Here is a 19066-nt window from a genome sequence, read left to right on the forward strand (position 1 = left end):
CCTGATGAGGTTAGAGAACACCTGACAAGAGATCAGAGACCATTCCTTCATCCAGAATCACTCCAGACCCTTTAGATTCCCAGCTCCATGTTGGTGTTTCTTCTCTTCAGTTCACTCATTTTCTATAGGGTTCAGGTCAGAGGACTGGAATGGCCAGCAGAATCTTGGTTTTGTGCTCAGTGACTCATTTTGTGTTGTTTTTGAGGTTTGTGTTTGGATTATTGTACGGTTGGAAGATCCAAACATGGCCCATTATAAGATTTCTAACAGAGTCAGTCACGTATTGATTTTTTATCTGTTGGTATTTGATGGAATCTGTGATGCCATGTGTCTAAACAAGATGTCCAGGACCTCCAGCAGAAATATAGGCCCACAACATCAAAAATACAGCAATATATTTCATTGTACACATGGGGTACTTTTTAACTCTGTGTTCACCAAACCCATCTTGAGTGTTTGCTTTTAAAAAGATAATTTTTTAGTTTCATCTGACCATAGAAGCCACTGCCATTTGAAGTTCCAGTCATGTCTGATAACTGAATATGCTGGAGTTTGTTTTTGGATGAGCTAGGAGAATTTTTCTTGAAACCCTGCCAAACAACATGTGGTGATGTAGGTGCTGTTTGACAATTTTTTTTTTAAGGTTTTCTGACCCCTTAGCCACTCAAACTCTCCTTCTCACCGTGCATTAGGACGATATAGACACACGTCCTCTTCCAGGCAGTTCCGTAACATTTTATGTTGATTGAAAATTCTTAATTATTGCCCTGATGGTGGAAATGGGAATTTTCACTGCTCTAGCTCTTTTCTTAAAGCCACTTCACTAATTTGTGAAGCTCAATTATCTTTTGCTGCACATCAGAAATATATTATTTGTTTTTTCTCATTGTGATGGATGATTAAGGGAATTTGGGCTTTGTTTTCCCTTCTATTTATATTCCTGTTAAACAGGAAGCCATGGCTGGATAATTTCATGCTCATAATCACCCTGGAGTGCTTAAAATTGTGAATATGAATGGGAATATTCTTCAGAGATATTTTACTCATAAGAATTTCTAGGGGTGCTAATAATTGTGTCCAACTTGTATTTGAGAAAAACATTTATTGCATAATGATATTTCCCCCCATTTTAAATGCTTATTATCCAATGAAAGGTTAGATTTTTGTGATTTTTTTTTAAATAAAAGATCAAAAAGATTAACAATGCAGATTAATTTTCACAACCTTCTTTGATCATATTTACCAAGGGTGCTGATATTTTGGCCATGACTGTATATGTGTATATATATATATATATATATATATATATATATATATATATATATATATATACTGTATATACTGTATATATATATATGGCAGTTTTACTTAGTTTCACACATTTTCAGTGTTCCCCTAAAATAATCATGTCAAACTATATTTGCATAATAAATGTGTAACTGTAGAGGTATGCTAATTATATGTTTGCTGTGTATGTATGAATGTTTAAATGTTATGTTTCCATTCCTCATCTTTAGAAATGAGACACTTTGTGAATTATTGTGAATGTAGATAGTTAATTGTTGTATGAGTAGACGGAATTCTCCCTGCCAGCATGCTAATTTGGTTGCAGCCATCAATTTGTTGAGGCGATCTATACTCTGAAACACTAATCCGCTCAACAGCTGTGGATATTTTTCATTAGACCCCATTCATAGCTTGATGATGAATGCAAATATGTTAGCAATTTCACAAGTTCTGTGTAAATTAATCAGTGGAAATGGATAATTGTTTGTGAAAGCCAAGACAGTCCGTTACCAGACAAAATCACACAGAGGCCAGGTTTATTGACGTCGTTGGATTACTGACTGAAACTCTGGAAAGTTTTTATTTAGAGGCATCCATGTAACGATTGAAGTAACCTGAAGGTTTCTTGTTTTCAGACCTCGAGCACTACGGTGAATATAGTGGTGACTGATGTCAATGATAATGACCCTGAGTTCGATCCTCTGCTGCCCCTTAATCTCACAGTTCAAGAGGAAGAGGCAAATGCTTTTGTGGGTCAAGTAAAGGTAAGACACCTTGCAAACTCATTCAAAATTCTTTCTACTTGTTCTCCTTTCTGTTTGATCTCTAAACTATTTGCTCTGCAGCTGCTTTCTTCCCTCTGGAGTAACAGAAGATGAAATCTTGAAGTTTACACTTCAGAGTTTAAGAGTGTGACTTTGTGGTTATATACTTTTCTGATCTCTCATCACTTGTTGTTGACTAAAATGAGTCATTCACCCAGAAATGAATATTCTAAGTTATTTTTCCACCCTCGTGTCACTTGCAAACCCACATGACTTTTTTTCTGCAACACATGAAAAATGAAACTGAATTGCAAAGGCATCTTTTAAACCTGTTATGATTATTTTAAGTTCCATAAAAGTAATATTGTGCAGTGTATTTTGGGTCTTTTTTTTGTTCTTTTTTTTTTGCGAGAAACAGACCAACATTTCTGTTATTTACTAAGAATCATAATCTCTGAGCCATTCTTCACACAAAGTTATGACTTCAAAAAAAATTGGAGTTTTGATAAAAAGAGAAGAGATGAGAATACTAAACTGTGGACCTGAAGGCATAATCAAATTAACCAAAATAATTAACAAATGCAAGAGGCAGGAGATATGTACAACTATCTGAATGACAGCATTCCAGTTCTCTGGAACTTTCTTTCCAGTTTTTGTACATCTTTCTCCAGATATAATATCTCCAGAAATATTTTGCCCCATTTTTCCCATTTGCATGGGATTCTATTGGAATGATTGGGTTTTGACTGCAAAAAATTACCAAACAATGTTAAATGTGACTGCAACTGAACGGTAAAAATATGATCTAATACTAATAGGAACTAATATAAAACTAATAGATATAAACATACAGTAATTCCCCCAGTTGATTAATCCCAGTACATGAAGACAATTAAAACTACTGAAACTGAAACTTTCCCCAGTTGATTAATCTGAAATATTACGTTTAAATATGCAAATTAGTCATATCAAAATTCACCAGTGCATAAATAGAAATAATGATTTTACCTGTAGTATCTTGCCTTAAGATGTGACCTGATCCTAAATATGGAGCAACACAGTGAGTGAGTGAGGTGTTAAACCAGTTCAAACCAATACATCTTGAGTGGTTTTAAATCTTACTGACTGATTCTTTAATAAGAATCGGCCCATAAGAGACATTTGTTACAAGAATCACTATTACTATTGCTCATACTTAAGGTTAGGGATTCAAACAAGCCCCTAACCCTAAGTAATTCACTTATGCGTGTGATTCCTCCTAATCTATTTGCATTACAGTTACAAAATCTCAAATCATGGGCCTGCTCCTTTAAATCTGCCATGGTTACTTTCACCGAGGTTGACTGTTCTTTTGTACAGTTCTATTTGAGGATTTCAATCCCTTCCGTGGTCTCATATGACCGGTGTTAATCAGTGCCTGCTGGGGTGTGGGCGTGACGCCAGCAGCTGGAGTGTCTTCCTCTGCCCTCTTGAGCCCTCATCTCACTCTCTCCCCGTCGCTCGCCCAGCTGGCATACACCCGCAGCATACCCGCCAAAGTCCCTGTCCGCTCCACTGTTTATGATTTTCCAATTAAAGAAATGTAATTTAAATAATTTGTTACCTTCGGGGACGTCCTGTAATGAGCTGCTTTGTTGGGCTCTGTTAAGCTGCGAAGAGTTGTAATTAGTGGTCTAGATTAATAGAGCCGCACTTTGTCATCAGAATAATCACAGGCTAATGCTGGCAGACTGTTTATTAGCAGAGTGTTCCTTAAATATGTCTACTTTGCGTCAGATAAATATACATCAGACCTCATGAGATGGGCAGGCATCATTTTCCTGGGCTTTTGATTCCTGCATTCTAGGGATGCTGTATCACACAATACACATTATACTGTATGTATCATAATGTAGTTGCTGGAAATCAGAAAGGTTCATTTTTGGATAATCTAGTGAAGTAAATGCTTTCTAAAAGATGGACTTACTTATGTAACACTTAAGTAAAAAAAAAAAAAAAAAATCAAATAAATAAAAAGAGATCAAAATACGGGGCCCCTACAGGGACATGGTGATGGTAAATAAAATTATATTCTTTTGCATTCTCTCACAAAACTTTTGCTTTCCCCTGAGAAACTTTGTGTTCACTCGCAAAAAGTTTGTGGTGGAAATGATATGAGATGGGCTTTTACAAGTGAACACAAGAGTTTCTCAGGGGAGCGCAATAAGTTTGCGAAAAAATGCAAAAATTTTGCAAAACAATGCAAAGTTTCTCAGGGAATCGCAATACTTTTGCGAGACAGTACAAAAGTATTTTTCCTCCCTTATATATATATATATATTTTTTTTTTTTTCATCACCATGTCTGCTTAGAGAGTCTGTACAAAACGCTGAAGCTAATATTTAAAACTGGCTTAGTACTGATATAGATTCCAGTTTTGATTCAATTTGATTAATTTGGCTTTGTTTACTATGTAATGTCCATTTTGCTTGAACGTACGAATGAAACTCTTTCTTTGTTAATACTAATGATTATACAGGACAGTGTTTTAAACTTATTCAAACTGGCAACTTGTCTTTTGGAACTATTCAGTAAAAATGGCTCTTAAGAGTCATTTGTTTCAGGAAATCAGGTACAGTAACTTCTTCCACTGCATCTTTTTGATTCACTAAAAGCAGCTCGTATGCATCATGGTTATTTTTATAAAGTGAACTGTGTGGTTGAGCTGTATGTTTGACTCTTTGAAAAGAATCGGCTTATTAGAGCCATTTGTTTGTGAATCAGACTGCACTGCTTATGGTAGTTTTTGCATGAAGCCTGCAAAATAACTCACTCAACAATACACTATAAAGATAGAATTTTTTTCACATTCAGTATAGACTCTGAATCCACTTTCACATCTAGAATTGTGACACATCCCAATCCATTATTTTACTCCCTGTTTTTCACGTGTAATTAATGTGAAAAAGTCCTGCTCACTGACATTTGCACAAATATTAATGCTGTGGTATAGCAAAATCCCTACACTTTACAACGCCAGTGCTTTTGCTAATTGTTCACCTCTCGACAAGGTGATATTTGTGTGCGTGCCGCAGTACGACAAGCTTCATTTACAAACCCTCACTTGTCCTGAATCCATTTGGAGCTCCTGACACATCTCCCAGCGAGGCACATTGGATATGGTCCAAAGCTTAACGCTAGCTAAACATCCCCTACGGCTAACGAAGAGCAGCAGAGGTTTCCATATCATTAGAGAAATGCCCACAGAGCTCTATCAGCGCTATCACAGCAGAGCCTGCATCGCTGCTGATATTACACCTGGCCGGCGTGCTCATTTCAAATGACTCCAAATACGCCACAGCATGGGAAATTTAAACTTGTTTGAAGTCGGTTAAGTTCAGGCCAGAGAGTCTCGTCTCATTGTCTGCGGTTGGAGAACTTGTCGGTTGACATGCTGTCCATATTCTTCTGCTTGTTTTTCCTCAGAAAGCTTTTTATGAACTCGTGTACTTGCCATTTTGAGGTGGGCAGAAGCAGACACCTTAATTTTCTGCCGGCCTTCTCTTTGATGTACTTGTCTGCATTCCGTCAATACGCCTCGTAATGATTTCGACTCAGAGCAGAAGTGAGACAAATAAGTGGGCAACTGTTGTTATCAGAGGCGCTACAAATTAGTGTGGAGTATGACTGCTAATTAGAAAGCATAGTGAGAACTTGTCTTTCTGCCATTATTTGCCTGATGATAATCCTTCGTAAAATCAATGTGAAGCGCCTTTCACAACCCACTTATTTGCGTATTCTGAAGTTTTTCCAAGAAAAACAGTATGTTCAGCTTGAAAAAAAAATGGGACTTAGGGGGTGTTTATGTGACACCATTTTCAACCAAAAACTGAAAACTTTTTATGTGTTTTGGCTGTTAATATACACAACAACAGGGCCTGAAAATGCAAACTTTTGAAAACAGATTTTTTTTAACTTTTTTAAAACGATTCCATCATTGTCTCTGTGTAAACTGCAAAAATGAAAATTTGTGAAAACAATGTCATGCACATGCGTATGACATGTTCTATAGATGTTCTACAAGTCCATAGGTATGCAGGTGCAAAGTTCTTCTTTACAAAGTGACATCGCCAATACAGAGTCTGAATAAGGATTGTTTTGACAACGTTGTCATCTGTACGCAAAGCTTTTCAAAAATGCAAAAAGAAAACTTTTGAATCTGTCATTGTCTTGTAAATCAAAATTGATTGGATTGTGAAAAATGGAGTCAGAATGTTGATAGCAAGTGACTAAAAAGTAAGAGGGATTCATGATGTCAGTTGAAAAGAAAGTTGTTTTAAAAGTACCGCAAGTCATTACATTTTGACGAAAGATTACAAAGACTCTGCGGAATCATTCGCTTTAAGGACAAAGCTTTAGTGTTCCCCATTTCATGATGCCTGATTTTGGATGCATTTGGAGTGAAATGCCTTGAACAAATTCGCTAACTTTCTGATAATCGGTTAGTGGGCCCACAATCAGGTTAGTTTGCTTCACTAGTTTCATGTGGTTGTCAGTACAAAGTCTTCTGATTGGCTAAACAATAGTGGCATGTTGTCAGATTGTTTCTTATTTATTTTTTTAACACAGTCTAGGGCAGTCACAGAGACAGGTGAGATATTTAAGAAAGCACATTTCAGCGTGCTACTCCATAAAAAATAGCAACGTTAATTAAAAATTTGCATTCTTTATCACCTCCTACTGTGTTTTTACAAGACAAACATCACAGCACTCGCCCAAACACGAGCTAGCATCGCGTGGCATTTCTGCTGTGCCCTATATTCAAGTTTAATTAACTTTCGATTGATTACTGAGAAGATGAATGCTTTCATTACCGGCTTTTGCTTACCTTAGCATGAGATAAAGAACGCACAGGAAGTTCTGCCATCTCCATAATGCTATCTTTATTTTATGTTTGTTTTCCTATTGTGTTTTTGTGTTTTTTCAGCCTTTTTTTCAGAGGGCAGTTAACCTAAGTGTTTCCAAATAGCCAAAATAATGATATTCATTTAGTGCAGCAAATGAAAGAAAAAGATTTCTTGACCTTAAATACAACATAGCTAACAGCCCATAAATAAAGGTACTGGGTTTCTGTGAAGTTCAGCTGGGCGTCTGCTGATTTTCTTTTTTGTTTTGTTTTTGTTTTTAATAAATACAACTTTTGTTTAACTTTAAAAAAATAATAAATAAAGATATACGATTGATGATGATAATAATAATAATAATAATAATAATTATTATTATTATTATTATTAATGTTAATGATGATGATGATGATGATGATTATTATTATTATTATTATTATTATAACTCATTTTTTTATTTTTACACTTATTCATCAATAAACCCAACTGTTTTTCAACTGCATTGCCCACATTGCTGTTGGGTAATTAAGTTATAATTTCCATGTATAAATAAAAATATTTTTTTTTAAATTTTATAAAAATATGAAATAAGGGAAAAATTATTAATAATTAAAAATCATTTTAAATCATTTAATAGTATTATTATTTTTTTTTTATTTCATTTATTCATTCATGCATTCATACTGGAACATTGTAATCTGTTATTCACTCACTTGACACCAGCTGTTTTTTGAACTGCATTGCCCAAAATGATGCTGGGCAGTTAAGTTATCAATTACAACTTCCTACTTCAAAAAGTGTAACAGAATGACACTTGATGTTTAATGTTAGCTTGTGAAAATCGAGAATACTGTTTTCGCGGAGATTCAGATTTATAAAGTCATGCAAATGTAATGGAGACGTACACAGTTAATGATAAACATTTACTTATATGCAAATAAAATGCATCAGTGACTCAAAGTTCTTATATTAAATGATGATAAAACCTGTTTATGAAAGCATTTGCACACACCTGCAAAACATATGCTTTGTGCGTTGTGTTTCATTATACATCATTTTATGGGAATTGGTTAATGGAATGCTATATGTAACCAACCTATACATAGTTTACTTATATAAGTTGTCTCTGTATATTTAACTGGGATTAGAGAAAGTATTTTAATATGGAAAACAAAAACAATTTTGTTAATAGCAATCAAAATGTTCAATCACAATGAGCTGTTGAAGGCTTTTCAATTACCATAATAAGTGTCTTATTTAGTATTATTTTGAACTGTTTTCATTTTTCCGAATTGAAGAACAGGCCACATCCCGAACTTTTCACTTTCACTGTTACTTTTGACAAGCTTGGTGTGCTTTAGAAAGAACACTGTCACCACCGCTTCAGTTACTGCATGCTAAAACTTTCTCTTAACCATCTGTGTCACTGACATTTTCTTTAAGCATTTATCTCTTAATTATATATGAAACACCTCAAATTATAGAAGACATCACTGTAACTCACAGGAATGAAAGGAACATTTGAAGCAAGCTTTTATCCCTTCACTAATACATATCGTCGAGCTTGATTTTTCGGATTCTATTCCTTTAAACTTGGAAAATGTGGCTCTTCAAAGACCTGTCAAAGGGTTGAGTCTGTCATTGACTTTGGTGTTTCAGCTTTGGCGGTAGTGAACGAGTTTAGTCCCGACCCTTTGGCGAAGGACAGCGTTTGCTCTATCTACGTCTGTACAATTTATAGCAGCCAGTCTTGGAATGCTTTGTTTCAGGGCTTATCAGAAACAAAAGCACTTTGCCTGAGTGTCAATGAGGTGCTTTCATGCACAAGTGCTGAACGGATAAGAAGCGGATAACACAGTTGGGAGTTTGCTTGATGCCATTAAATCTGATATTTAAGGCCTGTCTAAATGGAGAAACTTGAGAGGCCACAGAGGGGAAGAGATGCTTTATTGATGGTCCATTTGTCATTCCCAGGTCATTCCGTGAGAATGGAAAAGAAGAGACTTTAAGGAAAATCCTAGCTGCTCTTTTCCATACAATGAAAGTGAATGAGAACTAACAAAAATAACATCCAAATTAACAAAAATAACTATTGAAAATAACAAAAAGGAGTCATAGGACTAATGTTATGATTTGTATAGTGCCTTTGCATCCTTTTTGAAACCTAAAAGCTTGTCATATGGGTTTGGAATGACATGAGGGTGAATAAACAATGGCAGTTTTAATTACTGGGTGAACTATTCCTGTACCGTTATGATTTAGTATGACTTTTTATTGGTGTCTGTGAGCTGAGTGGGGATAATTGCCACGAGAATGTCAAAGAACAACACCGTGCACCTGTCTGCACCACTGCAGGGAGTCACAAATCTTGCTGGTGTTTTTGTTGATTGTCTCATCACCCTGCTGATGAAGCAGGTGTCTCTAGGGGTGTGTGTGGTTCGGTGACTCCGTGCGGTGACGTGTTGAAATTATAAACTAAGGTTATGTTTTCGCAGCCGTATGGGCAGGTTATTTCTCTCTGTGTGTGTGTGTGGGGGTTGGGGGGACCTGAAAATATGAGGAAGACCTGAAAATATGAGGGAAGTCACGGAAGACCTGAAAATATGAGGGAATTTAAAAATGTAATGGGAATGCCATGGGGATTTTGATAACACTTTATAGTAAGATTCAGTTCATGTGGATTGAAAAAGTTTACATTAGTTTTTGAAGGTATCATGTACTAACAATGAACATTTTTGCAGCTTTTATTATTAGTAGTAGTAGTAGTAGTACCTTTATTATCCCCTTCAGACAATTCTGTTTCAGCGGGTTTCAACATGCATTTCACATAGAAAACAACACAACAATACTACATAGCAACTATTAATCTGTCATTCTGTTATTAAGCTTTTATTGTTTATTGCTATTGCATTTTTTAAACTAATGTAACATTAATCATTCAAATAATATCTGTTCATAATATTGATTAATTATATTTGATCTAACATGAATAATATGTCTGTTGAAAATAACATATTAACTTAATAATTACTTAATTGAAGCTGTAAAAGCATTGTTCATTGGTAGTTCATGATATAAAGCTATTTTACCAAACTGAACCTGAAGTGTTACCAAAATGTCCTATATATACAATATATATATACACCAAAATTTTGGTATAATGCATAAACTACTGTTCAAAATATTTGTGTAATTTTTTTAAAGAAGAAATTCAAACTTTTATACAGCAAGGTAAAGTTAAATTTCTAATTATTGCTGTTCTTTTGAACTTGCTATATTTATCAAAGAAATGTTTCACAGTTCCCACAAAAATATTAAGCAGCACAACTTAGGATCATATGATACTGAAGACTGGAGTAATGATGCTGAAAATTCATTTACAGGAATAAAGCACAGTTCAATATTTATTTAAATAGAAAACAGTTATTTTAAACTGTAATAATATTTCAGAATATTACTGTTTTCATTTTGTTCTTTTATCACATAAATGCAACCTTGGTGAACATTAGGGACTTCTTTCAAAACTTACTAGCCCTTAAATTTGTCCATAAGGGTCTTATTGAAGACATTTTTTCACTGATATAAAAAAAAAAGAAGAAAAAAAAAAAAGTATATATGTTTAAATCTAATAATTTAAAATGCAATGCAAATAGCATGACATGCAAATGAAATCTGCCCAACAATCTCTTTATAATTTTTGCTAAAAGAAACAACTGGGCACATTTTGGAAAATTCAAGTCAGGTTTAAAATGTCCAGCAGGCACATATGAGTCTAATTGTCTATATTGTATTGTCTATGTAGTGTTTGTCTTCTTTTAGATGTCTATGTAAATGTATGTGTGTGTTCTCATCCAGGCCACTGATCTGGACCTGGGTGTTAACGGGCAAGTCAGTTACCGACTGGTCAGTCACAGAGATCTCTTCAGGATCAGCACTGATGGGAGCATCTTCACAGCTGTGCCTCTGGACCGTGAGGAAAGGGCTCAGTATGATTTGGTCGTGCAGGCTTCGGATGGGGCCAAAGACCCTCGCCGGACCACCGTCACACTCTCCATCAAAGTGCTGGACGTGGATGACAACAGTCCAGCCTTCTCCCAGCCTGTATATCACGTCACACTGCCAGAAAACAGCCCGGTGGGCATGATCATCCTCAATATCAGTGTAAGTTACACACATGCGCATACCACATACATATTCAACACATCAAACACAGCCAGATCAAAAACATGACTCTATGAAATTAGCCTCTGGAAAAAAAAACATTTCTTTGCTGATGTTATGTCTTAACTTGACAAGTCAGACATGTTTTACATTTGTAAAGGGGTTTTTGGCTGGTTAATTTATTTGGAATATGTAGCTTGTTAACCTGACTTACTGAGAGACCCTTAGGGAAAATCCATAACATTCTTGTAGCCTGCTTAGAAGACGTTCTTTAAACACTTTTTTTTTTTTTTTTTTTACAAGACTAATCATTGATAAATTAATTTACATTTCAGAACAGATTTGGAGAAATTTAGCTTTACACTTATTCACCAATGTATCCTCTGCAGTGAATGGGTGCCATCAGAATGAGAGTCCAAACAGCTGATAAAAACATCACAATAATCCATAAGTAATCCACACAACTCCAGTCCATCAATTAACATCTTCTGAAGTGATAAGAAATGTTTTTGTAAGAAACAAATCCATCATTAAGACATTTTAACTTCAAACTGTTGCTTCCGGCTAAAATTCATAATATTGCTTTCTCCAGTGAAAAAGTTAAGTTTAACTTAAAAATCTCATTCAGACGAATGAGTAATTCTGTCAAGTAATGCAGTTATCAGATAAAATAATCCTTGATGTAACACGTTTTAATGTATGACTAGCATATGCACAAATGTAATTTGAGAGCTGTGGCATTCTTCAATATGTTTCCTTGTGTTTTCCATGGAAGAAAGACATAAGTATGAGAAAATGATGACAGATGAACTATCCCTTTAAGCTCGTTAAAAAAAATCTGGTGGGAACTCCAACACTCAAAAGACAACATATTTTGGTGACAGTTGTGCTTATTTATTTATTTTGTTTCAGCGGGATATTTGCTAGTATCTACTAGCAGTTTATTAAAATGTGAATGCCTTTATATTTTGTTCCACCTTCAGCTGTTTTCTCTCTCTAATAATTGGCTGTTGTAGCTACATGCACTACAACAGCATTTCATACACGCATTTCTTCAGTAGTTCTCAACTGGATTCGCTTCAGGACCCAGATTATACATTGGACGTTTTATTATTAGATTACAGAATTGTTTATTGTACAGAACAGAATTGCTCAAACACTTATTTATTTATTTATTTTTTACTTTTCAATGCAGCGAGTGACAATGAGTGCAAGTTCTTCATGCTGAGCAATAATCTACTCACTTGTGATCCAGCTGTGTTTTTTGAAAAAGACTTATTTTTAATATATATAGTTTGTCTGTTTCTAAGTGCTGCTGCCAATAAATCACCACATTGTGCTGAAAACAAACCATATTTAGTCACATTAATGTGATCTGGATGGTATTTTCTTTTACCTTGTGTAGTTTTGTTCATACTTTTCAAGCATAAGGACATCCCATGCAACATGTCCATATTGGCATTGGTGAGATTTTTCAAGCTTCTAGACAAAGTCACAGATGAATCTGCACCAACATACTGTAGAGTTTGATACAGTCTTTTTTTCCCTCCTGATTATATCAATATAGACTCATTGAACCTCTTCCTATATTTTTGTGAAACTCCACAAAAATACTTATATACTATACTATACTATACTACTATACTATACTATATATATATATATAGTATATGGTACATTTTTGATATTTGCATCTCATAATCTCTATATGTATGCCTTTTCTAATACAAACTTGCTCGGTAGCTCACCTGGTACACCATTACACTTGCAATGATGAGCACTTACATACAAGTCCTGTTGAACACGAAAGAGATAAAAGACTTGTAAGCAAGCTAAAATGCAATTTTTGCTTCAGCCAATGCATTTTTATCTCACATTTGCTTTTATTGACATTATCTGTTAGGGGCTGTTTACACCTGGTCACTTCATGCGTTAGCTATCCGATCATGAAAAGACCAGGTGTAAATGCCCTCCAAAACACATTTGAGACAGATATAAATCCGATCGCTCAAACCACTTCAGGAGGTGGTCTGGGCCGCATTCCAGACGAAATTGGACAAGTGTAAATGCATCTGGTTGTTGAAACCACATATGCTAATTTTACTCCTCCCAAAATATTAAAATAATAAACGTGTGAGAGCGTTTTATAGACTATATGGCATGTTATAGTCAGATATGACAGCGCTAATGCAACATGCATCGTCGCGGATGAGTAGTTGAGTATCTCTTCAGCAAGCCGACACACAAACTGCTGCGAATGAAACTGAAAGTAAGTCGCAGACTCTCAACACACAATCATCTTCATTCAAAGTAGTGAGACTAACCTATAATCCCAGTGCTGATGCCGCGCGTTCTCCTATTGCGGTCTCTGATATTGAAATTAGCTGATAATTAATAAAATGCAGCGCGTATCTATTTGAGCTCTGTTAAATTTGCATATAGCGCGGGAATTGAAGAACGGATTTATATCCATTTTGCAAAGACACATTTATGTGGCCAAGTGTAAATGGAAACATTTTAACAAATCAGAGAAAACGCATGAAGTGACCAGGTGTAAACAGGCCCTTAGATTCACCTTAATCCGTTTTTTAAACTGAATGCATTTTAGGGCCACGCACAAAACATTTGAATTTGAAAATGTCATGAAACATGCATGACGCAATGTAATGATCACCAGAAATGTTGCCCCAGGCATGATTTTCCAATGAGCCTTGGTTGGATGATACGGCTAATTGCATGTTGTCATTTGCATTTAGCAGTGTTTTTTGCTGCTGGCCATGACTTAATCAGAAAAGGCCTTCAGCCCATTTTTTGGGATCATGATCCACCAGTTGAGAACCACTGTATTACAAGACCACACAATTCTATCCTCAGGAGCTACACAATGCCTTACAGAACCTTCCAAAGGCCTGTGTCCTCTCGGGATGTTGTTCAGTTTGCCATAATGGTTCATTTGTGAGTTCCCACAGCTCAGTGCCTGGCTGCTGGTGAAGCATCTTTCTAATTTACTCATCGCTTCAGGGCCACTACAGGATTCATTTCAATCATTAATGTAACCCGGTCATTTGATTTATTCAGAAAAAAAGTTTAATTAATGCTGAGATTAGAATCAATCATCCAAAGTGTTTTGGTCACTATGATTGTCTCACACAGGCACTGGACCCCGATCTGGATGCAAACATCACGTACCGTATCAGGACCGAGGAGGCCAGAGAGCTGTTTGCAGCGAATCCTCTCACCGGAGAGCTGAGGGTACTTCACTCACTTGATTTCGAGAAACTCTTACCAAATGGGACGACATGGAACTTCGTAGTAGAGGCTGTGGATGGCGGAAGTGGCAAAATGCCACCGGGGTTGGCCTCTGTTACCATCACTGTGTTGGTAAGAGAGTCTCAATTATGTTCCTCTATTCCTTGACTAATCTATCTGTACCCATCCAAACCCCTTAAAATCAGGTCTTTTCAGTCGACTGCCTTCTTGTTAACACCCCCGGGCAGCTATTATGTACTAACTCAGCCAGCATGGAGATTCCTACTGGTCTAAGCTGGACTTTTCAGCAGGGGATATCCCAAAACTGTTGGCATTCTATAATTTCTCGGTAGCCACTCTTAAGCCCTGTGGACACTGACAGCTAGAGACTGTATTATGTCTGAAATGGTCATTATGTCCACAAGACCTCTGTTGTGTAACCAGCTGGTTTGTAATGTCTCAGAAGATTAAGTTCCACACACTGGATGAATGTCAATTAGCTCCCGCTGGAAATGCTGCTGTTGGTCAAGTGGGTAAAATAAGTTGTTGCAGAGGTACAGTATTTCTGTGGGGTTTAAGGTCACTGTGAACATTTTCCAATGAAACACTACTGTTGTTTGTTTGGGGTATCACAAACAAATATGTAAACAAAACTACATATATTTTATGTAGTTTTGAGAATATATTTCAACATTCAAAGTAATTTAATGTCTTTATGCTATCATAAATGTGGCATCACATTTACCATTGTTCAACAAATTTTCACATGAGATTGGGAATTTCATGCAAAGTTGGAAGGTTTTTGGTTTCAGACTTTGTTAAATGAAAACCTTAATAGATTTAATTGATAAAATAGATTTCTGTGCATGACTAAATGTATAATAATATATATAGCTATCAATTCACACATGATATTTGTAAAAAATAAATAAATAAATAGACAAACAAAAATATTTTATTACAGTCAGAAAGTAAGCTGCATTACAAGCTACATTTTTCCCAATACGTAGCATGTCAAATAGCATGTCACAATCTGTTGCAAATAAAGCATTATAGTAAAGGTACCTGATCCGAATAATCAAAGGTGCTCTCCTTAAAGAAATAGTTCACCCAAAAATGAAAATCCTGTCATCGTTTACGCAAACTCAAGTTGTTTCAACCCTGTATAAGTTTACTTCTTCTGTTGAACACAAAAGAAGATATTTTGAAGGGAAAAAAAAAAAAGTTGATGGCCATTGACTTCCATAGTATTTTTTTTCCACACTATGGAAGTCAATGGAGACCATTAACTGTTTGGTTATTCATATTCATATCCATATTCTTCAAAATATATTCTTTTGAGAAAAAGAAAAATAAACTCATACAGGTCTGGAATACTTGACAGTGAGTAAATGATGACATAATTTTCACTTTTGGGTGAACTATTAATAAACTGTTAACCTTTATTTGTCCTCTCTCTCACATATCACATTGTAGATCTGATTCACTTTAGTGAATGGAAGTGAAATGTATAGTTTATTTGTTAATCATAGTGTTTAACTAAGTTATGCAAGTGGTTAAATAAATAGTTGTATAAATGGTTATAAATAGTTTTATTAGTTGCATTTAGTATAAATGTATCAGTTCAAATATTGTCGCCCTATTTGAGATCCTTTATGTGCCAGATAAATTCGTTTAGTTTTGCACGTAATATGCTTCACTGTAGTTAGCCACTTATTGTCGAAAAACTCTTATTGTTGGTAACTACTTATTTAAAAGGGTAAATTAACTAGTTAAACTACATTATGAGAAGCTTATAGCTTGTAAACCCACAATTTCAAAGTAGCTTCCCTTGTTCATCTGATTGTTATATTCTTCTCTGGTCAAGCTTCGACAAGAGAGCCAGGGCACTTTTAGACATCTAACCAGTTGTTTAGGATTACATTTATTTTTATTTCATTTACCAAACTGCCTACAGTTTGATAGGTTTCAGCTTCAAATAATAAAAAAAGAGTTTAAGCAAAAGCATTTTCATGCAAGGAAACACACAGCTTATTACATCCTCTACAGTCTCCCAAGAACCCCTAATTGTTTCTGTGTTGGGATTATTTATTAATTTTCCTTCTGTGCACGGTGTGGCTAATTGATAATTAGTTGCTGTAGAGAATGAAAAAGTGAACGGTGGAAATGAATGTGCTACCTGATGCATGGAGACTCAGGATATCAGAGTGATTATGAGGGGATAGAGGCCCCAAAGCACCGTCCTGATGGAGAAAACGGTCCCAGTGCGGCTAAGAGCACCATTGTGAACTCACTACACTTTGCAGATTTACTTTAAGGCTTGAAGGATTTTATTTTTCATCTGGAGAGGGAGACGACACACAGATATGTGTGGGATTGGAAAATAAGAGAAAAAAAAATACCAATTTCACTCCAAAGTACTTTCCTTGGGACCTTTTATTTTGGGGATGTGAGCAATAGCAAAGTTTTATTAGTCGGTACTCAGGAATCAAGGACATCCTTGAATAAGCGCATTCTCACAGGAAGGACGAAGGATGGGGGATTGACAGGGGAGGGAGGTGTAATTTGGATACCTGAACCCGCCTGGCCTCTCCTTGGACTCGGCGCCGGCTGCTCTATTGAGTGTATTAGGTCGCATTGCATCTCTTGTATCTCCCAGAATCACCTGTATCATCAGCATTCATGGAAGCCAACCGCATTTTTCCGCTTTGCTGTATCTTTCACATATATAACTTTGTGGAAAAAAAGTTAAGGTCCTGCACAAAATGAGCACCCACTTTCAGCAACCTTGCATCCGGAATGATCTCTACAGAGGTTTAAAAAATGATTGTATAAAAACTTATAAACCATGAACAAAACAGTTCTACAATATTACAAAAATTATTATTATATAAATAATATTATTATTATTACTACTACTACTACTATTATTATTATTATTATAACATTTTATTATTACTATTATTATTATTGTTATTATATTATAGCTTTTCTTGTACAACTAACACTAGCTTCCTTTTTTCTATATTCTATCTAATCATTTTCTTAAAAAAAAAAACAACAACATCTTTTTATGTGTACTGCGTTAGGCTAACCAAGCATTGTAATAGCACTTGCATGTTGTTGCTCTTTTGTTGGTTTTGATTGCTTCAAATGTCCTCATTTGTAAGTCGCTTTGGATAAAAGCATCTGCTAAATGACTAAATGTAAATGTAATGTAATAACCATGCAATTTTAGTACATTAAACATGAAATATTGAGTCCATTGTATGAAAAATGATGGTACAATTTAATACAAAACATTTTTTTAAGGTCATTGCACACTAAATCCGAAAATTTCGTCAGAAATTATTGCATGTTAAAAATTAAATGCGTCTGTCATAAAAAAATGGGGATCGGGTTCGATTTTTTTGCATTTATCGCATCTGTAGCAAGTATTTTGAGAGGTGTTTTGACAGTTCAGAGCCACCATACAAGCGAACACCAAAATCCAGAATGGCGATTGTCAAGTTCGTCCACTTCGTCTCACAGCACAAAGCACTGTAAAGATCCTTGCACACTGAGTTCACAGAAATTGGTGGTCTTCTTTTTAATATGTGTCTCTAGTATCGCTAGCAAAGCGTCAACCTGAGCCACTGACATCCTGAAGTAAACTTTGAATTGCCCGTGATAATCCCGCTGCTCCTTAATAAGGAGGGAAAACTCTCTATATCTCAGGATTGGATAGACTCAATATTTCCTTTCGAAGCAAGACGACAACAAAATCATCCTCACTGCTTGAAGACTCCATTTAGTACTGTTTTGGGATTTTTTTTTTTTCGCAACAGATTAATTAATACACATCGGATTCAGTGTGCAAGGTTTCTGTGCGTGTCAAATTTTTAGGATGATGAATATGAAAAAATACATACGAAAATGTCAGACTCAGTGGGCAATGACCTTTAAAGTCAAGAAAATAAAAAATAAAAATGTAAAAATTTATATATATATATATATATATATATATATATATATATATATATATATATATATATATATATATTAATACAATTATTTTAGAGTGTTTTAAAACTTGATTACATAATTTGCAACATTTTATGGTAGTGGATGTTTACTGCTGAGCTTTTTGCAGTGATTCATTCCTAGAACAGCAACTTATCTCTTTGGTGAATGTCTGTTTAGAATTATGGGAAATGTAGTTATTCATTGAAATTTGCCATTAAATAATTTTAATGAAGTTGATATCACATTGAGAAGCATATATCACTTGCCTAAAATATTGACAAATAGACCAAAATTTGCCAAAATTTCATTAATGTGACTGCAGCATTATGGTAAAATATGGTCAATATGTTTTTGTTTATTTGTTTGTTTGTTTATTTAATAAAATTAATTTTGCACTTTTCATAAATGCACAGAAATTTCTGCAACCAAAAATATTTAGCCAAAATAGTCACAAAAAAGAGAGTAATTTTTATTCAAATTGTTTTGGACTGAAATCATTAACAGAAACATTATACGATATTCTCCCATATACCACTTTTTTTGAACTTCTGAGAGCATGGTTGTATATGTCTTGAAATGTTTATATGCCATTGATAAAAATGAATTTACATATGGAGAAAATAAATCCAATTTTTTAGCTCCAGAAGCACTATTGCATTATATTAGCACCCCATTTTTAGCTTTGCCTCTTTATTCTCTCTAGTAACCTTTTCATCT

At 35.1% G+C, this 19066-nt stretch overlaps 1 protein-coding gene across 11 annotated transcripts in view; it reads left to right on the plus strand.

Annotated features, from left to right (window-relative positions):
* Positions 1 to 19066, plus strand: part of pcdh15b (protocadherin-related 15b) — a 228945-nt gene that overhangs the window by 133568 nt on the left and 76311 nt on the right. For all 11 annotated transcript variants that reach the window (XR_009273731.1, XM_058794176.1, XM_058794175.1 and 8 more), the window contains 3 exons: positions 1923 to 2051; positions 10790 to 11095; positions 14249 to 14476. Coding sequence is in view for 10 of the 11 variants with exons in the window: in XM_058794176.1 (XP_058650159.1) it covers positions 1923 to 2051; positions 10790 to 11095; positions 14249 to 14476 (663 nt within the window). In the remaining variant the exon portion in view is untranslated. The remainder of the gene's footprint in view (positions 1 to 1922; positions 2052 to 10789; positions 11096 to 14248; positions 14477 to 19066) is intronic.

The sequence above is a fragment of the Onychostoma macrolepis genome, chromosome 12 (genome assembly GCF_012432095.1).
Source record: "Onychostoma macrolepis isolate SWU-2019 chromosome 12, ASM1243209v1, whole genome shotgun sequence".
Lineage (NCBI taxonomy): Eukaryota > Metazoa > Chordata > Actinopteri > Cypriniformes > Cyprinidae > Onychostoma > Onychostoma macrolepis.